General features: G+C 48.1%; 1 protein-coding gene across 1 annotated transcript in view; it reads right to left on the bottom strand.

Annotated features, from left to right (window-relative positions):
* Positions 1–25,182, bottom strand: part of LRIG2 (leucine rich repeats and immunoglobulin like domains 2) — a 384,256-nt gene that overhangs the window by 207,199 nt on the left and 151,875 nt on the right. Inside the window, exons 8-9 of the mRNA XM_086923328.1 lie at positions 5,769–5,912; positions 1,604–1,684 (exon numbers count right to left, since the gene is read on the bottom strand). Of these exons, the coding sequence (XP_086779454.1) occupies positions 1,604–1,684; positions 5,769–5,912 (225 nt within the window). The remainder of the gene's footprint in view (positions 1–1,603; positions 1,685–5,768; positions 5,913–25,182) is intronic.

A 25,182-nucleotide genomic window follows, 5' to 3' on the forward strand; every position in this document is an offset into this window, starting at 1 on the left:
CAGATAAATGGAACAATCAAATATAGAATTTCAAAAATGTGTTTAGCTACAGGAGTGAAGTGGACAGACGCTTTGCCACTTGTTTTAATGTTTTTGAGAAGCACTCCTGAGAAAAAGACAGGCCTTAGTCCCCATGATATTTTAATGGGTAGAGTTATAAGGCAAGCATTTGTTACAGTTGGCAAGCTTTTGAGTATTAATGATAGTGCAATTATTGAATACTGGCAGAATCTTTCTGATGTAGTTAATTCTGTATTTCACCAGGTGGGAACAGATGTGATTACAAAAGAGAAAGAACAAGCTCATGATTTGTTACCTGGAGATTGGGTCAGAACAAAAGTGCATCGAAGGAGAAACTGTTTAGTACCTAGATGGCAGAAGGCAAGACAAGTAATTCTTGTAACAACAAATGCTGTAAAGTGTAGGGGTCTAAAAAGGTGGGTGCATGCAAGTCACACCATTTGTGTATCACCTCCTGATAATTCTGATGAAGAAAGTGATACAACAACTGATTCGGATTCAGAGGGAGATTCTGAAGATCCAGAATCTGATGATGAGCAAAATAATCAGGCAATGAATGAAAAAGATCTGAAAATTGTGACTATAGATCAAGAAAATGGTGAAAATCTGTTAGAAAAAGAATCTCAAGAAGAAAAAGAGGATTCAGAAGCAGAAAAATCTGAGCAAGACGATAATCTAATCCAGGAGAGTATTGAAAAGCAGAAGAGTAGCTCTGAATGTGGGAACAAGAGTTCTGAAACTGGGAAGCTAAATGTGATTCCTGAAGAAGAGGAAGAATTACCAAGTACCAGCTATAAGGATGATGTTCCTAATAACTTGGTCTGGAGGTGGTCAATTAATAATGTGCCACACCATGCCACAAAATTGTCTAAATGACAGGGTTACATAGCTTTGGTTGAGAGAAGCCTGGCTGCCAAGATGACATCAACCTCATACAGAAGAAGGTGTTCAGCAGTAGCCTCAATCTCAACGCATAAAGGCCATGGTGCAGAAACCTGTCCTGTTGTTGCCACAGCAGGTCCTACCGGAGGCCCAGCATGATCAGAGGATATATGCTGAAGCCAAAGAGTTCTGAATATCATACTCTCCATAATTAATCCGGAGCCACCAGGGTGACTTGGGCCTGGTCTGTCCTGATCTTCTTGAAAACTCAGGGAAGGAGTGGTATTGGCGAAAAGGCATGAAGGAGTTTGTTCTACCATAATTGACATGCAGTTGACAGTGAAGTTTGCTAAAGTTACCTAAAGCAAAAGCTAATCTCAAACACAGTAAAAGTAATGTCTTCCAAAACTAGCTCAAATATAACAATTTCCCACAAAATAAAAGAAATGGAGCAAGGAAAGTAGACAATGGCTTAAAATGTTCCCCACATCATAAAACTGAGATTCAAATTGAATGACTACCGAAAAGCAAACAAATCTGATACAGGAGTTACCAGAAGAGTTAAATTGCTTGCAAAATGAAACCAGGATCGAAAGGGGGTATAGCTGTCACAAGTAACTAGAGTTTTAGTGTTCTATTAATCCCTAAAACTGAGCAAAAGCAGTTCATTGCCTGAGATTAGGTGCCATAAAATACGTACAAAGTTTCTAGTTTCTGGAGTCCAGCAAACGCTTCATTTGAATCTTCTATGGCCCAGGAAATTGCATTGTTCCTTAAATCCCTGTAACAAAAACATGATATTGAGCTTATAAATTCCTTCTTGTAGGAAAGAGATGTTTCAAATAACAAATATAAAAATGACTAAAACTGCAAATTTCTATTATACATTTACAACCTTTTCCCCATATTCTCGACATCAAGCCTGGAACCCACAGTAGTAACAAACTTGACACGTCTTTAAACAGTACCCTCATAAAATATTTCTACAATAAGTGTGTGAGTTGCATTTAATTATATTAAATACATAAACTCTGAAGAGCCATCTTTCAAGTATTATTTTCCAGCACTTATCTTTTAGCACATTTTTTAATGAGAATACCATTACCAGTTACTTAACAAGGCACTGTGACTGATGAGATTTTTCTTCATTCGAACTTGGGATTCTGCTCAGTAAACCACATGCATGAGGGCTGCTGGCAGACAGTGCGCAAGAACTGCTGTTTATTTTACCGTAATTTCAGATTAACATTACAAAGGCTCCCCCTGGCCCAGCAGTAATAACCCTCAGCTATCATTTTGGATAGATTAGGAGCAGATCAGTCTTATGCTGTAACAGACGTAGACTGTGTGGATTGCATGCAATTGTTTGAAAGATACCAATGCTGGAGAACAGTCTTTCATGTAAGTAGTCTTCTACAGCACTGCATCTTTTATCGATTCACAATTTGTTTTGACTAGACTACCGTAAATAACAGCAATGTGATGGAAGCAGTATACCTTGACTAGAACTTGGACATCTGTGCTACCGTCCACATGCAGAAAGTACTGCATGCAGATGGTCTACAAGACCTTCCATGAGGTTGCTCCTGCAGGTCTTCACCAAGGCATGTTGACCCTGAATGCACCAATAAACATGAATGCCATAGTAATGTTCCTCATTGACTTAAGAAGTTACTTAGCTTCGGTGACAAATTATCTGGTAGAGACAATATCTAGCTCGAGATTGCTTACCTTTGAATTTCCCAAGTGTCAGAGTGCATCCGGAAACTTTTGCATGAGCAGTACCCTGCGCACCATTGGGGGGCTCCATGTGGCGTTGAAGCAAGATGGGACATCATGATCACCTACATAGGCGCCACCCAGGCACGCAGGCGTCAGTTTCTTTTCACAACTTTCCACTCCAGGAGCACAGAGCCATGAATTAGGCTGACCAGTGTGTGTACAAATTTGAGCCCTGAAAAGGGGATCAACCCTAGCTCTAAAAATGTGTTCGCAGAGGGAAGGCATGGGTGGGTCTACAAGGAATCTGCTGCTAGATATTGTCTCTATGAGATAATGCGTTATCAAAGATAAGTAACTTGTTAATATGGTAGAGACTTCCAGCTGCAGATTTCTTTCCTTTGAACAGATGTCCAAGCCATACAATCCTGGCGGTAGGCTGCAGACAAATTACAAGGCAAAAAAGCCCTGCAGGATCGAACGGGTGAAATGTCCATCCCTGCGGACACAACTGTACAGGCAGTAGTGTTTAGCAAACGTGTATTGTAGCCCATGTTGCTGCCTGCCAGATGTCTAGGATTAGCACCTCCCAGAGGGCCAATGCCATTGGTGCAGCCTTCCCTCCAGTGAAATGGGCTTCTAATCCCTCAGGATGCTGCTTTTTAGCCAGTGTGTAGTAGATCTTAAAACAGATAATGACCCAGCCTGAAATGGTTAGTTAGTCGTCCACCCAGAACTCACTTGTGTGGACAAGGTAGAACAATGCTCTTTTTGGGTCCAGATGATGGAGTTGTTCATCATACCTAATGTGGAGGAGCATAAAAAGTGGGCAGTGTGACCGACTTACTCAGATGGAATGTGGTCACCATTTAAGAAATGCTGTCTTTATGGTAAGCAACTGAAGGGAACAATTATGTAGCAGCTCAAAGGAAACACGAGGTAAGTGAGAACCAGGTTCAGATCCCACTGAGGCATAATGAAGGGCACTGGGAGAAACATATGTGCAAGCCCTTTCAGGAACCTATTCACAATAGGGGACTTGAATAAAGAGGGTTGGTCAGGCAGCTGCAGGAAATCAGACAGAGCAGAAAGATAACCCATGAGAGTGCCCAGCTCAGAGCCCTGCTGGGCTAGGGTAAGACTAAAGAGAAGATTATCAGAAAGAGAGGCAGAAACAATATTTTTAAAATCTTTGCCAACTCCATGCATATACTGACTTGGAGAAGGTCCGCCTTGCCGCCAGAATAGCTCTATTTTCCTAAATGTAACCATGTACCACCAATTACGGGTTTCTCCAGCTTGCCTAATGTAATTTATGTAATCATTACATTATCTACATGATGGTCTTAATTCATAAGCCTTGGGGACCCCATTACTCTTGGATTCCCTACTTCCTTACATGCACCACTCGGACCCGTTACCTCTCATACAGTCCCTGCCAGATTCTCACGTTGAGACTAGTCACGCCCCCGCGCCTGCCCCTCTCACGCCTGACGCGACCCAGCCGACCGGACCACGCCCCCTGCTCCACACTAGTTAGTTCCGGCATTCGTGGCGTTACTCTGACTATGCCCGAACAGCCCGGATTCATTGGAGCAGCTACCTAGCCGTAGGAGGTACGTTCAGTGCGGCAGATCGCTCTCCGCGATCCTCTGTACTTTCTCCCCTCCCTTCGATTGTCCTTGACAAGGGCCACTCTCCTTCTCTCTCCCACCAGATTAAATCCCAAGGACCCTGATCACTGCCCGGGATCGGGCTACGTGACTCCAATTCAGCGCTGTTTCGTCATGCTGTCCAGGTTAGTCTTCACTGTCCGGGACTACTCATGACTCTGTGCCCTACCCCGCCTTGCCCTTGCCAGGTTCCTTACCCCACACCTCCCTTGTTTTCCACAGATTCCCTTCACGCATCGACGTGGGATCCATTACCCTGAGTCTTCCAGCTACGATCCTTCAGACACCCGGTTAGTTCTACACCGTGACCTTATCACCCACTCCACCTCCCCTAGCGACCCACCCTAACTTCAGCCTTCTCCTTCAAACAGGACTCACCCCTGCCACAGAATTAGCGTTCTCCTAGGAAGACATTCACCGCTCTTCCAAGGTACTCTAGCTTTCCACGTGCCTACTTAGATTGCCCCCAGCCTGCGTAACCTTCATGCAGTCCATCTGACCATCGGCTTACCGACAAGACCCTTGCTGCTTGCTCCATTTATTGAGATTCCCTTGTCCCTCTCCTGCCCTATCCCTCCCTGACTTTGGGTTATCACCGCTCAAGGCCCCCACCCACCAGCGGACCTATTACCGAGTCTCAGTAGTTGGTCTTCCCTTTCAGGACACAAAATATTTGCAGTACATGTTGATTTATTCCATCATGTCATTGCGCGTTTCAACTACCCTCCAGTCTTGGTCAGTGGATTTTCCCCCAATGCAGTGCATATAGCCGTTCAAATAAACAACAAGGGACATACTATACATGAATACGTAAAATTTAACAGCCATGTTGTAATGGATGCAATGTATTACGGCATACTTAACAATCATATAGACTATGCATACATATCAATAGCCAGTAACTGGCACAGTATGGGATCCAGTGGAATGTGGTAGTGCTGAAGGCATAATCCATCATGAGAAGGACAGACATGTCCAAATTGTTTATCTCGACTAATGTCAAATATGTCTCCCAAGATTCCTATAGACATTCAAATGACACTGCCATGTAGGATTTTGGATTAGGTGACTATTGCAATATATATATCATATACCTAGCTCTACCAGTTAAAAACCTGTCCACATTCCAGTCATCAATATGTTGACTTTTCCAACAAGTCCTGCTTTTTTGTTTCTCAGGGAGGTTTTTTAACTAGTAGTTATTATTGGAAATCTTCTAAACAGAAATCCACTCTTTACCACAAACGAATAAAAAAATATATAATTTAAGTTTCAAAACTCAAATTAATTTATACATTAGGAGTTCTGCACTCGAGTCTATGCAACATGAAAGGGATGTCAAAAAGACGTGTGGTTTGGAGGTTGAGTGGTTAACACTGGTACAACATGATCCAGAAAAAGTCTTGTAAAATCATTTGACAGAGACCATTACATTTTAGACATGCAACAATTTAATAAGCAGAGCATACGTACAATGTCTGAAGAGTAGGAAGGCTTCTGAAAACACCCTCTGCTATATGTGTCACTCGATTATCTGCCAGGTTTAATATTTCCAGTGAACTCAGTCCTACGAAGGCAGACTCGTCCAAACGAGTTAACTGATTGCATGATAAGTCTCTAAAAAGGGTAGAAATGCATATTAAAGAAAACAGTTTGTCAGGTATTCAACCAACTTACGAAAATCACATAATTAGCAACACGCTGAACAGCTTAATGGTAGTATTTTTTTTCACACATTGGGCAGTTTGAAGAGCATCTCCTGATTATATGATGTTTGTGAAAAATGGGTTTGATGAAAACCGTTCTGGTAAAACATTTGGTCAAACCAAAATTCTATAACTGTACAATAGAAATACCATTTACGATGATGAATTTGCAAATAATCAGATCGAAAAATGTTTCTGCAAGCCATTTTTAAATTCCCCCAATACTGTTTTTGTTGTTAAACTTCTTGACTCTACTGCCTTCCCTGTTTCCACTTCCTCTCGCCATTTACCCACTGCCCACTTACGATGCGTCTTCTATCCTCTGCAATGCTCAGTCCACATCTTCCACTCTCACTTTTTGCCCAATCGCTCGAAAGGAGAGATAAGCCCTCATACTGCTCTATTCTGAGTGGGCCCCTCTTCCAAAGACAATTGCTTCCTCAGCTTCTATTTTTGCTTTTTCTCTCCTCTGCCATTCATAACGTTTGTTTTTCCTTTTGCACCCTTCTTTGCCATTACCTTGTTCCTCTTATGTATTGGTTTGCCTTTGTAACAGTTTCCTACCTGGGTTACAGCAGAACAAGAAAACAGAACCCTATTTTTTCCCCACAAACATATCAAAACCCCTCTTTTTATCCACAAAAATTACTTTTAGTTCTAAATATTTTGGAATTGCATTACATTTGGGGGGGATTTTTGATATCCACCCTGGGATGCAATACTGGGTCTGGTGCATTTACAAATACGAAAATAATTAGATTTTTAACTAAAAACATTTTCCACATTTGGGCCATTTAAAAAAAATGGAGACTGTTTGTAACTCTTAAGTTTTAGTTTTTCAGCAAAAGTTTTCTCCCTTCTGCTACTTGGTCATCTTCAGAAGAAAATGCATACAATGGAGGAAGTATTTACTTTGTACGCCTGCATAGCTACACTTCCTGCTATTTCAAGGTGGAAAACCACGTTGAACCTAATAACTACCTTACAACTTAATGCACGAAACATCAACACTTCATGGGCCTTTGGAAAATTCACTTATTCAAAGATTCTAAATACATAATTGATGCTAAAACTTCACCCAGACCAAACTCATTCATGAGCTATTTCACTACGTGTTCGCAGCAGGTTTGCAGGTGCATAATGAACAAAGCATCACATTTGGAAAAGCGCATCTGTTGAATGTGTTGCACCTAAAAGGAGGGGAAAATTTACCAAAGGTATACAGACTAATGCTAAGCGCACAATACATTTTGTATTTTCTTAGTTATGATCAAATAAATTGTCTTTATCAGGTGAATTTGCTTAGGTGCCCAGAAATACAATCTTAGTATAACAATGAAACTATGGCCTTGCAGACATTTTGCGTCAGGGAATCTATACTGTTTAGTCTCAAAAACAACATAATTTAGAGAGTAAATCTCCATCCAAAGTAGGTCATGAGAAAAATGGTTATAGGGAGAGATTTACTCATGATTGAAATGATCAATCATGCCAGATCAACCACCAACTTAAAAATAAAAAAAAATACAGGAGGAGCCAGTAGACAAACAATTTACATGGGTAAAAAGATTTCTGGTGGATACTTTATACACCTGCAGATTACTCACCTGGTGAATATCCCTCAGGCATCAGATGGCATACAGAAACCTTTCCAAAGCTCTCTAATGCAAGCAGGTGGCACTGGCTCAACCTCTACAACAAAAGCAACGCCAGTGACACATCACTGGACATATATAAAGCACACACCCTAAAGCACTGAAGTCAATGTCTGGACGATTTTTTTTTGTCTTAGAGGCACTACACTTCCTCAAATTGATTGGGGTTTCCTCAGCTCTGCAACAATCCAAATTAATTTTTTTAGATTTATTTTTTAAAGGGGCCTAGGACCATACTTCAGAACAGGGAGGCAAGTGGGCTTGGTGAGGAATCTGCAGGTAGGTAATTATCCGCAAGACAAATCATTACTTAATGTAAGTAACTTTATCTCCTGATGGATACTCCTACCTGCATATTCGTCAGCTTTTTAATAATGATTTCAAAGCAGTACCCCTGCCAGGAAGTGGGTCTGAGGGAACAGTTAAAGGAATGGTTAAGGGAATGGTGGAATAGCTAACTGAATGGTTTAAGGAATGGTTAAACAATGAAATCCTGCAGCACAGAGCTTGTAAAATTGCTATGCCTTTTCCTGGTTTCACAACATTGTAAACAGTAGCTCTTTTTAGAAATAATCCAAACTAATTAAGACAGAGTGTGCAAATCCTAGAGGTGTTCAGTTTTCTGCAGGTTGACTTTAAACCTCCACTAGAAAATTGAATGTAAAACTGCAAAGTGCTGAACTTCATTCAAAACTAATAATTGCACAAATAGTGAACTAGAGTGAAGGAAAGTGCCCCTTTTTGATTAGGTCACCCCTACTTTTTGCCCTGTAAATGAGGACATTTTGACAGAAGAGCATTGGGTTCCTGCTATCCAGGTACCCAGAGCCAGATCACTTTCTAAACCCATTGGGCAATACCTTTAGCAGCCCTGTAAGTCTCATGTGAATGGCTGCAAATGCTACTTACCAGTATGCATCTGTTCTTGGCATGTAGGGCTGCTGACATTCATATCTGTGCATAGATCGCCGCCTAGTGTTGGGTCCGGATGATTGCACATTGTTGTCCTGGAAGAGTCTTCGAAGTATCACGAGATAGGTGGCTCCTCCCCTGGACTACAGTGCGCATGGGCATCGCCTCCATCCCCAGATTGTTTTTAGCCATTGGCCGAGATGGAGTGAACTATGTGAGTGATGACCATGCTATGAGCATATATATGAATACTGCAGCTGCTCCAGGCGCCGGGGAGGAGGGCGGGCGATATGAATGTCAGCAGCCCTACATGCCAAGAACAGATGCATACTGGTAAGTAGCATTTGCAGTTCGAGGCATGTGGGCTGCTGAATTCATATCTGTGCATAGAATACATAGCAGTCCTCCTATTATTGGCGGCCGCCCGTGCCAGCTGCAGCAGTTTGAAAAAGTGTTCTGAGAACAGCCTGACCAACAGCTGCCTGCTGTTTAGAGTGCACGTCTACACAGTAATGTTTAGTAAAAGTATGTGTGGTAGACCATGTGGCTGCTCTACAAATATCCTCTAAGGGAATGTTCCCAAGGAAAGCCATAGAGGCCCCCAACTTTCTGGTGGAGTGGGCTCTTGGTGGAATTGTGAGAGTGCGTTTAGCCTTAGCGTAACAGATCTGAATACATTTCACGATCCACCTAGCGATACCAGCTTTGGAAATAGCGTTACCCTTGTGGTGTGATGCAAAGGCAACGAAAAGTTGCTTGGTCTTTCGAAAAACCTTTGTCCTGTCAATGTAGTACATTAGGGCTCTTTTAACGTCAAGGGTGTGGAGCATCCGCTCCGCCAGCGACTCAGGGTTTTGAAAAAACACTGGCAACTCAATTGTCTGGTTTATGTGGAATTGAGATACAACCTTGGGTAGAAATTTAGGGTTAGTGCGAAGCACCACCCTGTTAGCATGTACTTGGAAAAATGGTTCTTGGATGGTGAGGGCCTGTAACTCACTAACTCTCCGTAGCGATGTAATTGCTACTAAGAAAGCCACCTTCCAAGTCAGAAACTGAAGCTCACAAGAGTGCAGTGGCTCAAAAGGAGGACCCATCAGCCTTGTAAGAACCACATTGAGGTTCCATTCTGGGGCTGGTGGTGTCCGCGGTGGAATGACCCTTTTGAGTCCTTCCAGAAATGCCTTGATAGCAGGAACCTTGAAAAGTGATAGGTGTTGCCTATTCTGGAGGTATGCGGCCATTGCAGACAGGTGAATGCGGATGGAAGAATACGCCAAATTGCATTGGTACAGATGGAACAGGTAACAAATGATGTTCTGAATGGAAGCATCCAGCGGGTTAATGTCGTGGTTTGCACAATAAATGACAAACCGCTTACATTTAGCCGCATAACATGCTCTAGTAGTGGGCTTTCTTGCCTCCCGAATGATGTCCATGCAATCGGGGGGGAAGATTGAGGTAGCCAAACTCTAGGACTTCAGGAGCCAGATCGCCAGGTTGAGCTGTTGCGGATCTGGGTGCTGAATGTCGCCATGGCTCTGCGTCAGAAGGCTGGGTGTGAGATGAAGCCTTTGATGCGGTACCACAGAAAGTTCCAGAAACGTGGTGTACCATGGTTGGCGAGCCCACGTTGGAGCAACCAGGATGAGAGTCATCGAGTGCTGCCTGAGCTTGCGTGCCACCAGCGGTATCAGAGGTGCTGGGGGAAAAGCGTACGCAAATCTGCCTGACCAGTTCATCCACATCGCATTGCCCTGCGATTGCGGGTGTGGGAACCTGGCGGCGAAGCTTTGGCATTTTGCGTTCTCCCTTGTGGCGAACAGGTCTATCTCTGGATGACCCCACCTTTGGAAGTACGGTTGGAGTACTGATGGATGTATCTCCCACTCGTGCATTTGGTGGCTGTGCCTGCTGAGCAGGTCCGCCATCTGATTGTCCTTGCCTGGGAGATGCTCCGCCATGAGGAAGATGCTCCTCTGAATGGCCCACTTCCACATGCTCTGAGCCAGATGAGACAGCTGCGGAGAGTGTGTGCCTCCCTGCTTCTGAATGTAGTACATGGCCGTCATGTTGTCCGTCCGGATCAACACGACCTTGTTGCACAGATGTACTTTGAATGCCTTCAAGGCCATGAAGATCGCCATCAGTTCCAATACATTGATGTGCATCTTCCTTTGCTGTAGTGTCCATAGTCCCTGCACTGTGTAGTGGAGTACATGCGCTCCCCATCGCTGGAGAGAAGCGTCCGTTGTCAGGATAATCTGTGGCACTGGCTCTTGAAACGGTCGGCCCTTGCAAAGGTTTTGTGGATTCCACCAATGCAGAGACTTGTACGCCCAACCGCTCACCAACACTAGGTCTGTTAGTTGCCCATGAGCCTGAGTCCACTGACGTGCTAGGCACTCCTGGAGCGGACGCATATGTAACCTCGCGTGCGGGACAATGGAGATGCAGGAGGCCATCATGCCTATCAACTGCATGAACACCTTCGCTGGAAGCGAGTGCTGAGGTCTGAATCGTTGGATCAGCGTCTGAATACTGGCGATTCTCACTGAATTTGGCTGCGCAGTGGCTGCCAGAGTGTCTATTGTCGCACCCAGATACTGCCGTATATGGGCGGGTTGGAGATGGGATTTTGGGTAATTCAGTGAGAATCCCAGATCGTGCAGGAGATGAATGGTGCGGGACACGTGGTCGGCGCACTGTTGTTCTGACTTTGCCTGAATGAGCCAGTCGTCCAGATAAGGATAGACGTGGATGTTCTGGCGTCTTAGATGCGCCGCCACAGTCGCCAGGCACTTTGTAAAAACCCTTGGCGCTGTGGTGACCCCGAAAGGCAGAACCCTGAACTGGTAGTGCTGTTCTTGAATGGTGAATCTGAGATACTTCCTGTGTGAAGGATGCAGGGGAATGTGAAAGTATGCATCCTTGAGATCCAGAGTAGCCAGGAAGTCCCCCTGCCGAAGCAGAGGGAGGACATGCTGCAACGTGAGCGTGAAGTGTTCTGACAGAATGTACCAGTTGAGGGGTCTGAGGTCCAGGATGGGCCTGAGGGATCCGTCCTTTTTGGGGATTAGAAAGTACAGAGAGTAAACTCCTGTTCCCCTTTCTTGCAGTGGCACGAGCTCTATTGCCCCTTTTTGCAGCATGACTTTGACCTCCTGCTGCAACAAGTGCAAGTGCTCGCCGGACATAGGACGGTTTCTTGGAGGTATGTTTGGTGGAGTGGAAGTAAGTTCCAGACAGTAACCGTATTGGATAAGAGATTTGACCCACCTGTCCGTGGTGATGGATCTCCACGCGGGCAGGAACTGCTGGAGTCTCCCCCCGACCGGTGTTGTGTGATCGGGGGGCAGTGACAAGGCGTCACTGTTTGTTGGTGGTGAAGGACCTGGAGCTGTTGTTTCCACGTCCCCTGCCTTTGACGTTGTTGCCCCTGTAACCACCGCTACCCTTGTTGGTGTATGAGGTCTGGGTGTTGCTTTTATAGTACTGCGAGGATTGTGATGCCTGACCCCTTGAGGTGCCTCTGTTATTGGAGCGGCGAAAGGAACCACCCCGTAACTGCTGGGACTGTAGGGCCCCCATAGACTTCGCAGTGTCCGTGTCTTTTTTCATTTTTTCAAGGGTTGCATCCACTTCAGGGCCAAACAGGTGGTCTGGATTAACTGTTTGATTTAAGATGGTTGTCTGTATGTCTGGTTTAAAGCCTGATATTCTAAGCCATGCATGCCTACGCAGTAACACGCTAGTGTTTATAGCCCTGGAGGCGGTATCAGCCACGTCCAGTGCGCACTTAATGGAAGCATTGGTGATTAGCTTCCCCTCCTGAATTAACATTTCAGCTCCCTCCTTGTACTGATCAGGTAAGTGCTGCAGAAGTGTTTCTAGGGTGTCATAGTGCGCCCTATCGTAGCGTGCAAGTAGGGCTTGCGTGTTTGAAATGCGCCAAATATTAGCTGCCTGCGCAGCAATACGTTTTCCTGAGGCTTCAAAGATTTTCGATTCCTTGTCTGGGGGAGGAGCATCACCCGTGGTCTGCGAGTTTGCCCGCTTGCGTGCGTTGGATACAACCAAAGAGTCCAGTGGCAAGTGTCCCTTGATGTACGTCGGATCAGTGGGCGCTGCCTTGTATTTTTTGTCAATACGAGGATTGATGACTCGCGCCCGGGTGGGCTCCCTGAAAACCTCAGGCGCGTGCTTCAGCACTCCCTTGAGCATAGGCAATGTCTTGACAGTCTTCAGCCACCGAGTAAGTGTCAAACAGAAAATCGACATCCACTGGGTCCGCATGGAGGTCGACATCATGATTGGCTGCAGCTCTCTCAATCAGAGCGTTGAAGGCTGCAGAGTCCTCTGTTGGAGAAGTTTTTGCAGCAAAAAGCTGCGGTTCGTGTCCTGACTGAGGGTCCTCAGGGTCGCCTCCAGCAGACCATGGTTCATTGACCTCCTCTGGATCCGAGTACGCTGGATAATTGTACTCCCCCTCCTCATCTCCGTCACCCTCCCCAGCGTTAGAGTGAGTTGGTGAGAGTTCTAGATTTTGTGGAGATGCAGGCTCCATAGGGGCAGAAGTACCCGCAGAGTCCAACTTCTTTTTGAGTGGAATACGAAAATGTTCTAACACTGGCTCCGGGGTGATCTTCCTTTTAAGGAGAGAGAGTTTGCCCGTGTTGGCGTCGATGACAACCTCTCGACGCTCTTCGTCCGTGAGTGGCTGGAGCCGAGGCTTCGGCACCACCAATGACGCTTTAGGCGTCGACACCAGCTTCAAGGGCACCCCGGCACCATGTTTTGGAGCGAAAGCCTTCGGCGTCGTCTTCGGCGGCAGCGTGAAGTGGATCGGCGTCTGCGCCTTTGCCGGTTTTTGTAGAGGCTTTGGCACCACATCCTTCGGTTCGGGAGCCAATGCTTCCTTCCGAATACGTTGAAGGGACTCCGTGACCTTCTTGGTAAAGGACGGTGAGGGCTGGACCGGCTCGAGCGATTCTTCTGAGTCCGGAGTCGGGTCGGCGATCAAAGGCACGGTCTTCGGAGCCGACAGATCACCACCCTTGGCCTTGTCGACCGGAATCGGCGCAGCCAGAGCTTTGGGGTCGTCTTGACGCTTCTTCGAGCCTTTTTTCGGGTCATCGACCTTTTTAGCGTCAACGCGGCTCTTTAGAGCGTCGACCATCTTCGGCGCCGACGCAGCCGCGTCGGGCGTCTTCGCCTTCGACACCGGGGTCTTCGGGTCGGCCATCTTGGCGTGGCTCTTTATCTCGGCTGCCATTTTGGACTTTTTAGACGCTGAGGCCTCTGGAGCCTTTGGTCCCACCAGCGCGACTTTCACTTTCGGTTTCGATACCGGTGGTGCGGACCCTGATGGCTTCACTTTCGGTTTCTGTACCGGGAGTGGCGCATCAACAATGTCCGTGGCCGGGCCTAGAGGCGGGGCCGTGGGACGAGTATTGGGGTCTTGGGTAAGGCCCGAAGGCGATCCCTCGACCTGGGCCTTATGCTGGGGTTCGGCCCCAGAGTCAATATGAGGATGCTCCTCTTCCGAGCTATCCTCCACGGTGGCAATGGCCCCGTCGTCGTCCCCTACCTCCTCGACGACTTCCTCGAACTCTTCATCTCCCGCGTCGTAGTTCTCATCGTCCGACGCCGGGTCAGAGTCCGAAACTTGTAGGACGGTGTCGTCTTCAACGTCTTCCTCAAAGATGTTGGCTGGAGGGGGTGCCGATAACTGGGCCTGCAGTCTTGCGGCCCGGCGTAGCTTGAGAGTCTTCTTCGACCGGAACTTGGAGCAGGCCATACACCTGGCCTCGTCATGGTCCGGCGACAAGCATCTGTTGCACACTGGGTGCACGTCGAGGTGTGAATACTTAGAGGCACACACCGGGCACCTCTTAAACTGAGTTCGTTCCATGGTGATAGTCTGGAGCGTCGTGTAGGCCCGTCCGCGCGGACAGCACGCGGAAGGGCAGCAAGTGTTCGGAGCCGATGAATAAACCAACCCGAACGATGGACAATACCGACGCGAGTCCTAAAGACCTTTTGGTCTCAAGTTAGGAAAGTTAAACAACTATCGATTCCGACAGAGGGAACCGAAACACATCCGAACCCAATGGCGGAAAAAAACAATCTGGGGATGGAGGCGATGCCCATGCGCACTGTAGTCCAGGGGAGGAGCCACCCATCTTGTGATACTTCGAAGACTCTTCCAGGACAACAATGTGCAATCATCCGGACCCAACACTAGGCGGCGATCTATGCACAGATATGAATTCAGCAGCCCACATGCCGCAAACACACCTGTTACCTACAGCATGGATGCTGAAGAGGGTTCCTAAGGGTTGAAGCATGTATTGTGCCACCTTAAGGGACCCCTTACCCCACTCATGCAAACTGCCATTGCAGGCTGCGTGACATGGTGCAGACAGAAGTGAAGACACATTGCACACCTACAGTGTGCCGTGCCTGGAGACACTGCATGCAAAATATTTAAGTCATCACTACTGCAGGCCCAACAGCCCTACGGCAGGGTGCATTATATTACATATAAGGACATATTTGCATCAGCAGATATGCCCCTGTGATGCCCAGGGCTATTCTTGGACATTGTCAATGAATATAGAAGCTATCTTGAGTATATATACTAGGCACTGGTGTTTACGAGTTCCCGATGGCTTCATTGAAACCAACACGGTTTGGTATCAAACAACTCATATTAATAAACCCACACTGTTTAGTGATGGATTTGTTAATACATGCACCCAGAGGGTACCTTCGAGGTACTCCCTGAAAACTTACCAACCTCTAATGTGCTGGCTGACTGGTGCAGACCAGCCTGCCACCACAGACAGGTTTCTGACCCCCTGCAGTGGAAGCTCACGTTCTTTGAGAGCAGAAACAATGCCTGCTCTGGCAGGAGGTGTCGTCACCTCCGCCAAGCAGGATGGCTAACTATCGTCATATCTAGGCAGAAGGCTTCAAAGCCTCTGCCGCCTTTCATATGACACCTTGGCCGCCACCCGGATTTAAGAGCGGTCACCCGCTGCCCTGAGGCCAAATTGGCACCAAGAAAGGCAGGAAAATTAGGTAGTCAGGAGGCGTGTTCACCATCAGGCCAGTTCCACCCCTAAGGTGGGCTACCTGATGTTGACATGAAAAATATAATTTGAATTTCTCGTTTTTTTGGTGGAATTGGGCTTGCCGGATCAGAGTTATGCCCACTTTCCACAGGAAGTGGTCATGTAGGGGATGTAGTCACCCTAAAGGTAAGTAGCCCATTGCCTACTTTGAGTCACTCCCCTTTATGTCCCTAAATTGAGTATTCAGGTGGCATCCCTGATGCCAGGAACTCCGATTCGATGGACCCAGAAAAAGAGGACAAAGAAGAGCTACAAAAAGAAGAGTTACAAAACCGAGAACTGTAGACTTGCTGTGGACTTTTTGGCGCCAAAACCTGCCTGCCTGCACCACTCAACAATCGTTACGAAACCGACACATCCTAAAACCAAAACTGCCAAGAAACCCAGTAGACTGCCAGCCCTTCGCAAACTGACAGCAATCTCCCTTGGAATAGAGAAACTACTCCCCTGCAGTCCACAGGTACCAAAACAGGTACAAAAACAGCAGAGTCCGGTTAAACGTGATGCCACTCCCTGGTTGTACCAACAAAGCAGCCACCAAGGAAGAGCTTACCATGCTCTAGGTCACAACTGAATCCCCACCAAATGACAAGATGCCAGGGCCAGACGGAGCCGCACAGCACCAATATCAGGGGTACAATATCCCTTGCAGCAACCAAGGTCTGTTAAAGTCCAGTCTGGACTCCAAAGACACCAAATTCGAGCAGCCATCGAGTTATGTCAGCACCACAGAGACCCACATTTAGAGTGGCTCAGCTGTCCTGATATTTGCACCCTTAATCAACGAGCTCGACAACTACAACGCGCTAGTCCAGCCAACCTAACCCCTCTGCACCTGAGCATACAAGCCCCAGCTGTCCCTCCTCGCTCCCAGGAACTCTGATTCAATGGACGCAGAAGAAGAGGACAAAGAAGAGTTACAAAACAAGAGCTGTAGACTTGCTGTGGACTTTTTGGTGCCAAACCCTGCCTGCACAATCGTGAAGAAACCGACTCATCCTGCAGCAAAAACTCTACAATAATAATAATAATAATAATGTGATTTATAGAGCGCGAACAGCTACCTCAGACTGCCAGCCCTTCGCAAATTGCCAGAACCCTCCCTTGAAATACAAGAGCTACTTCCCTACAGTCAGCAGGCACCAAAACAGCAGAGTCAAGTTTACTGTGCAGCCGCTCCCCTGTCATGTGTCACAGGGCCCTGGAAGGTCAGATTCTTCTCCCAACCAACTGGGAAGATGCCACTACAAACCTGAGCAGCACAGCACCAATACCCAGGGTACGGGACCCCTTGCAACAACCAAGGCCTGTTAAGAGTCCAGTCGACAATCCAACATGACCGAGCAGTCATCGAAGAAGTTCAGCAACGCAGAAACCCACTTGCAGAGTAGCCCAGCTGTCCTGATGTGTGCACCCTTAATCGGCGAGACTGACAACTGAAAGGTCCCATGACGCACCAGCCCAGCCGATCTAAGCCCTCTGCACTCAAGCCCATGGCTGCCTAGAACTGGTTGTGCTCCCTTGCTCCCAGGACCCTTGTTGACCAAACCTCCCCCGTTGGGAGCCCCGGGACCAGTCCGCAAGTCTCCCTCTGCAGCCTGTTTGTAGGTGCCCCCTCTACCTCCCCTAGCGTAAGGCTACCAACCCAACAGGCAGATGACCTCTAACTGATGGTAGTAGTTTACCACAGTACCACCTTTATTTATTTATTTATAAAGCGCCAGAATCAACCCCCGAACGGGTATCTCTGCGCTCAAGACGGGCCGGACATAGGAAGACTGTCTGCTAAAAATCAGAAGTGAAAGAGGAAGGTCGTCAGCGGTTTCCTAAAGTGGAGATGTGTGTGCACTGTCTTAGTTGCACAGGGAGCTTGTTCCAGAAACAAGGGCCTAGATAGCATAGCGCCTTTCCACCTTGCCTGGACCGTTTAATTCTAGGCACTACAAGAAGGTGTTTAGATTCTGAGCGGAGAGACCACCCCGGTGCATAGGGCATGAATTTGTCCGCAAGATAACTAGGGACAGAATTGGGCAAGGCCAGCTAACTTTAACCTGAACTCGTTCCCGTATCGGGAGCCAGTGGAGCTGATAGAGCAGAGGTCGGGAGGCAGTCCTAGGGGGTGCATTCAGGAACAGACGCGCCGCCGTGTTCTGGACAACCTGAAGTCTGTCCAGAGCAGCCTCGTTGGGAACAGCAATAAACTGTTGCAATAATCCAGGCGACTCAAAATAAGCGCCTGGGTTAACGTCTTCCTGGCTGAGTCAGGGAGTAAAGGAAGGATGAGATGCAGTAGGTCCAACACATGGAAGCAGGAGCCGGCTGTCTGGGCAGTACGCTCCTGCTTGATAAGGGTCTGCTCCAGGCGAACACCTAAGTTTTTAACACAAGCTTTTGGAACAGGGGGGTGGGGTGGGGGGACCAGGGAGGGGGGAGTGCCTAAATCTGTGGACCACCAATCAGGGGTCCACAGTAGTTGAGCTTCCCCAAAAAGCATAATTTCCATCTTTCCTACATTGCACTGAAGGAAGTTAGTCCTCAGTCACTGTGAGATACACTTCTCATTCCCAAGGAGAAGGCGGCCTGCACTGAAGGAGTGAACTTTGCATGGAAAGAGCAGCTGGGTATCGTCAGCGTAGGAGACGGAGATAAACCCACTACTCCTTAACAGACTGGCCAAGGGAGCCACATAGATGTTAAAGTCAGGCTCAAACAAGCCCTGTGGTACTCCCTTGGACAACTCTGTTGCAGCAGAACGATAGGGACCAAAGTTGACCACCTGTGAACGAGAAGATAGAAAGCTCATCAGCCACTGAAGGGCCAAGTCTCTAAGTCCGATCTCCTCCAGTCTCGTGAGCAAAATCTTATAGGATACCATGTTGAACGCGGTGGATAGATCCAACAGCACCAGAATCGTGGAATGGCCTCTATCTAGGGTCATCCTGATGTTATCGGCGACCACTAATAGGGCTGATTCTGTGCTGTATTTAGGGCGAAAGCCTGATTGAGATGGATCCAGGCTACCCGTCCGTTCGACATGGTTAGAGAGATGTGTGTTCATATGTTTCTCCAATAGCTGGCCCAGGAAAGTAAGGAGTGAGATAGGACGGAGATTGGAGAACTCTGTTAGCTGGGCCTTGGTGTTCTTTTGGATAGGCATAACCTGTGCTGCTTTCCATTCCAAAGTGGCCAAGCCTCCACGCAGGGAGAGATTGAGGAGGTGTGCAATGGAGGGGGACAGGTGGCAGGCAAGAGAGGTGGTAATTTTTGCCGAGATGTGATCCAAAGGTGATCCTGATTTTACTAAGCAGATCAGTGACTCTACCTCCGCCTGCATCACCAGGGGAAAAGTTTCCAACAGTTGAGTAACTGCCTGCCCGGGTACTTCGGAAATCATAGTAGTGGAGGGGCATTCTCCTAATTGGACTATTTTATCATAAATAATCTCAATTTTTTGTGTAAAGAAGGTGCCAATGTCATCGCACAGTTTTTGTGTAGGGGCCATTGGATTCTCACGTGCTTTGGGGTTAGTAAAGGACTGTAATAAGCGGTATAGCACCTTGGAATAATTTTTGGCCTGATCTAATTGTAGAGCTATTTAAGCTTTACGCGCTGTATAAAACAGATCCTTATCCTCCTTCTAATGAGTAAGACGCCACTGTTTTTCATGCTTCCTACAGATTTGTTTCTGGACGCGAAGTTGAGGGAATACCAGGCATTCTGAGGAAGCTTCGTTTACATTGATCTATTTATTTATTTAACTGTGCTCCTACGTAGCGGTGAATTAATTAATTAATTTGCGCTCAGCTTCATTGAATTATTTATTTAACTGTGCTCCTACGTAGCGGTGACATAGTTAATTATTTGCGCTTACCTTAATTTAGGCATTTCTGAACGACGACTGTGCCCCTGTCCCGCGCTACCCTACCGCCATTTGCTGTTGTTGATTGTGTTTACCCTCTCCCCGTGTCTCCTCCCCGCGCCCGCCTCCCAGCCGACCCTCCCACTCACTAGTATCACACTGCAGGCCCCGTCCTCGTCCACCTCTGTGACCGTCTGGATCCTGTACTCAGCGGCCGCTCCCACTCGCTCCCTGCCTGTCCAGAGAAAGTGCCTCGGCGTTTTCCTAGCGCCTGGTATCGTTTACATTGATCTATTTATTTATTTAACTGTGCTCCTACGTAGCGGTGAATTAATTAATTAATTTGCGCTCAGCTTCATTGAATTATTTATTTAACTGTGCTCCTACGTAGCGGTGACATAATTAATTATTTGCGCTTACCTTAATTTAGGCATTTCTGAACGACGACTGTGCCCCTGTCCCGCGCTACCCTACCGCCATTTGCTGTTGTTGATTGTGTTTACCCTCTCCCCGTGTCTCCTCCCCGCGCCCGCCTCCCAGCCGACCCTCCCACTCACTAGTATCACACTGCAGGCCCCGTCCTCGTCCACCTCTGTGACCGTCTGGATCCTGTACTCAGCGGCCGCTCCCACTCGCTCCCTGCCTGTCCAGAGAAAGTGCCTCGGCGTTTTCCTAGCGCCTGGTATCGTTTACATTGATCTATTTATTTATTTAACTGTGCTCCTACGTAGCGGTGAATTAATTAATTAATTTGCGCTCAGCTTCATTGAATTATTTATTTAACTGTGCTCCTACGTAGCGGTGACATAGTTAATTATTTGCGCTTACCTTAATTTAGGCATTTCTGAACGACGACTGTGCCCCTGTCCCGCGCTACCCTACCGCCATTTGCTGTTGTTGATTGTGTTTACCCTCTCCCCGTGTCTCCTCCCCGCGCCCGCCTCCCAGCCGACCCTCCCACACTCCGCCCCCTCCACTATCCATTTATGGACAGATGGACCTACGCGCAGCGTCCACGCGCTTCGGCCACGCCGAAGGTGCGCCAAAGGTAAGCCCGTCTACGCCCGTCCGCGCCTGGACCGCGCCCAGCGCCAGACCCCCTGGCCCCCGTCCCTCCCTGCCCCCCCACATTTCCTACGACGCCGCTTCCCTCCTAGCCCTTAACCCCGGTCGCTCTCCCAACTGCGCCCAAGCCGCCCCCGGATACACCCATGGACCTTTCTCTTGCTACTCCTGCAAATTCATCGGCACCGACAACATCTCCGCTACGACCACACCACAGACTCCCGACCCCACCCACCTACAATGCATCCTTCTCAACACCCGATCGGTCCACAGACACGCCATTGACCTATGGAATCTACTAGACACCATCTCTCCAGACGTCGCCTTCCTTACGGAAACGTGGATGAACGCTTCCTCCGCACCTGACATCACCATTGCCATCCCTGAAGACTATAAGATCACTCGCAAGGACCGTACCGGCACAGGAGGAGGAATCGCTATCGTCCATAAGAAATCAATCCGCATATCAACCAGCTCGGACGCCAACCTCGCCAACTCCGAACACCTTCACTTCCAGATCCACGTCGACCCCAAGACTACACTCAGAGGCACCCTCCTCTACAGACCACCAGGACCCCGCGCAAAATTCAGTGAAGACATCACGGACTTCATCACTCCACACGCGCTCCCCTCCAAAGACTACATCCTTCTGGGAGACCTCAACTTTCACCTTGAAAAGAACAACGACCGCAACACCACCACCCTTTTGGACAACCTCGCCAATCTCGGACTTAAACAACTTGTCACCACCTCCACCCACATCGCAGGTCACACACTCGACCCCATCTTCACATCCAGCAACCATGTCTCCTTCAGCCACACCACAGACCTCCTCTGGACTGACCACAGCTGCGTCCACTTCACCTACAACAAACCAAAACCCAGCATCCACCTCCAACCTACCCTGCAAAGAAACTGGAACAAAATCACCACGGACGAAATCTCCGCTTCGCTCCTTCAAAACACCCCAGCCCTCTCATCCAACGCTAACGAAGACGCCGCCAACCTCACCATCTGGCTATCCAAAACCGCTGACACCCTAGCGCCACTGAAAAAACGTCAAAACAAACCTGGCAGCAAGAAGGCCTCTTGGTTCAACGATGATCTAAAGAAGTCCAAGAAACTCTGCCGCACCCTTGAAAAGACCTGGAAAAAATACCCAACCACCAGCACCAAGGACGCCTTCAAAAACGCCACCCGCATTCACCACCAACTAATCCGAAAGGCCAAAAGAACAGCATTCAAGGATCGACTTGACAACAACGCTCACAACAGCAAGGAACTTTTCAACATCGTCAAGGAATTTTCCAATCCCTCGGCCAACTCAAACGACATCACCCCCTCTCAAACCCTCTGCGACTCCCTAGCCTCATTTTTCCACAACAAAATTGCAGACATCCACAACAGCTTTGACAACCAACCCGGAAACCATCCCACCCTACCAGTTGCTGATCATCCTCCCCCGGCGAACACCCTTAACGATTGGAACCCAATCTCCACTGAAGACACCATCCGCCTAATGAACTCCATCCACTCAGGATCTCCCACAGACCCATGTCCTCACCACATCTTCAACAAAGCAGACTCCGTCATAGCACCGCACCTCCGAGACATCATCAACTGCTCCTTCATCTCCGCCACCTTTCCGGCAGACTGGAAACACGCTGAACTCACCGCCCTTCTGAAAAAACCCACAGCGGACCCCACCGAACTCAAAAACTACCGCCCCATCTCGCTCCTACCATTCCCGGCCAAAGTCATCGAGAAAGCTGTCAACAACCAGCTCGCCGCCTTCCTCGAAGCCAACAAATCCCTCGACCCCTCACAATCCGGATTCAGAACAAAACACAGCACTGAGACCGCCCTCATCGCAGCTACAGACGACATTCGAACTCTACTGGACAATGGTGACACCGTCGCCCTCATCCTCCTTGACCTCTCTGCAGCATTCGACACAGTTTGCCACAAAACACTGTTACAACGCCTCAATAACATCGGAATCCAAGGAAAAGCACTTGAATGGATCACCTCATTCCTCACCGGAAGAACCCAGAGAGTCCGTCTTCCACCATTCACGTCAGAGGCCTCTGAAGTCATCTGCGGCGTACCACAAGGATCCTCTCTCAGTCCCACCCTCTTCAACGTATACATGAGCCCCCTCGCGGCCATCGCACGCCAACACAACCTCAACATCATCTCCTACGCGGATGACACGCAACTGATCCTTTCTCTCACCAATGACCCCAGCACCGCCAAAACTAACCTACACGAAGGAATGAAAGAAGTTGCCGAATGGATGCAACTAAGCCGTCTGAAACTGAACTCAGACAAAACAGAAGTCCTCATCCTAGGTACATCCCCATCTGCATGGGACGACTCCTGGTGGCCGGAAGCCCTCGGAAAAGCACCCATCCCGACAGACCACGCACGCAACCTAGGCGTCATCCTGGATTCTTCACTTTCAATGAACAGACAAGTCAGCGCCGTATCCTCTTCCTGCTTCAACATTCTTCGCATGCTCAAAAAAACTTTTCGCTGGATCCCCTCCGACACAAGGAAAACAGTCACCCACGCTCTGGTCACGAGCCGACTGGACTATGGAAACACCCTTTACGCAGGTACTACCGCAAAACTCCAGAAGAAACTCCAACGAATCCAAAACGCCTCAGCCAGACTCATATTAGACATCCCACGCAACGAACACATCTCTGGCCACCTTAAAGACCTCCACTGGCTTCCCGTCAATAAGAGAATCACTTTCAGACTGCTTACCCACGCACACAAATCACTCTACGACACCGGTCCAGAAGGCCTCAACTCACGACTGTCCTTCTACACCCCCTCCCGCCAACTACGTTCTTCCAACCAAGCCCTCGCCACTGTACCCCGCATCAACAAGACCACCATGGGAGGCAGATCCTTTTCATACCTAGCTGCTAAAACATGGAACTCACTCCCCGCATACCTTCGCCTTACCCAGAACCACCTAGCATTCAGAAAGCAACTTAAAACTTGGATATTTGACAAGTAATCCCCCCCCCTTCCTAAGCGCCTTGAAACCCTCTGGGTATGTAGTGCGCTATACAAATTCTTTGACTTGACTTGACTTGACTAGGGTGGGGTTTCAAAGGGGCTAACTGGTCCACAGCACTAGCGACTGCCAAATTGTACTTGGCCAGTGCCTCTTCGATGTTATCGGATTCCAATATCCATGGCTCTACAAAAGAGGTTTTAGAGCCCTCTCGGGTAACTTTTCTTCCACTGTCTGAAAAAAAAGAAGGGGTGTCAAGAGTAGTGTAGGTTCTCTTCCTAGGTGCCTGAATGCAAAATTCAATTGACGCATGATCAGACCAAGGAAGAAACTGGGGGGACTTACAAGAATCATTGGAGTAGTTGGTAAAAACAGGGTATGACTAGCTGTGTGTGTGGGGCCCTTATTATGCTTTGTCAACCCTAGAGTAGCTAACTCAGTCACAAGTGACCCTATGTCCGCACTGGAGCCTCACTCACTGTGTATATTGAAATCGTCCAGCAGCAAACAATTGCTGCTCGTGATTACATGTGGAGCGATTAGTTCGGTGAGGTGAAGAGGGAAACCATTAAGCGGGCCAGGAGGCAGATATACCAGGGCCCCCTTCCAGCTCATGTGGGACGAGAAGTCTAAACGAAAAACCATCACCTCCATAGTCCGGTTGCTGTGATGTTCCAGTGCGGTGATCTTAAGGCTGTCTTTATGCGCAATGGCAATTCCACCTCCCATTTTATTCTGTCTATCCATGCGAACAAGTCTGTATCCCTCGGGTAGAGCGAGGACAATGGAGGGAACCGAATGGGACTTCAACCAGGTTTCGGTTAAAAACCCAGGTCAGGCTGAGTCGGGGAAAAAAGATCCCAAACCTCGGCAGAATGCTTGGGGAGAGATCTCACATTGCACAATAGACTTTTCCACCCGTGCTGCGATTAATAGAGGGGATTACCCATATTTGCTATGGGGGCACGAGGTGGGATGTTAGCCGTGGCATAGTAAATGTCTTTTCACAAATAGTATCTTGAAAACGGCAAGTCAGGCATGAAAAAGGACTCTCACACGAGAGCCAGGAGTCTAACCTACCAGCAAGGCAGGGGGTAGATCGCATCTTTACCATTTCTTTGATAGAGTATGTTTGTCTCGGAAGAAGACCGTGATCTGGTGAAAAAAGACCAGTGTTTCTGGCTCCTGGCGATTCCCAGGTGCAGACAGGCTTGCCCTCGGCGCGCCGCTGTGTACATCATGGTTGGCATCCGGTTTTATAGAGGGGTAGCCACTAGAACGCTAACCTCCCTCTATACCGGAAATAGTACCTGCCTCCCTCCACTCAAACGAGCTAGCCTCGCAGTGGACTGGGGAGTGGTATTACAGTACAGAAATGCATGTGAGGGAACACAGTTAAAACAATCAGCAAAACGGTCTCAATTAAAAAAAAAGCTTTCCAGCACCATTATCACTTTGAAGCGCACGTCCTGAAGGGGACCCCCAGAAGCCTACTGCAAACAGCATGTCTTTCGCTCATA

Source organism: Lissotriton vulgaris, chromosome 5, assembly GCF_964263255.1.
Source record: "Lissotriton vulgaris chromosome 5, aLisVul1.2, whole genome shotgun sequence".
Classification (NCBI taxonomy): domain Eukaryota; kingdom Metazoa; phylum Chordata; class Amphibia; order Caudata; family Salamandridae; genus Lissotriton; species Lissotriton vulgaris.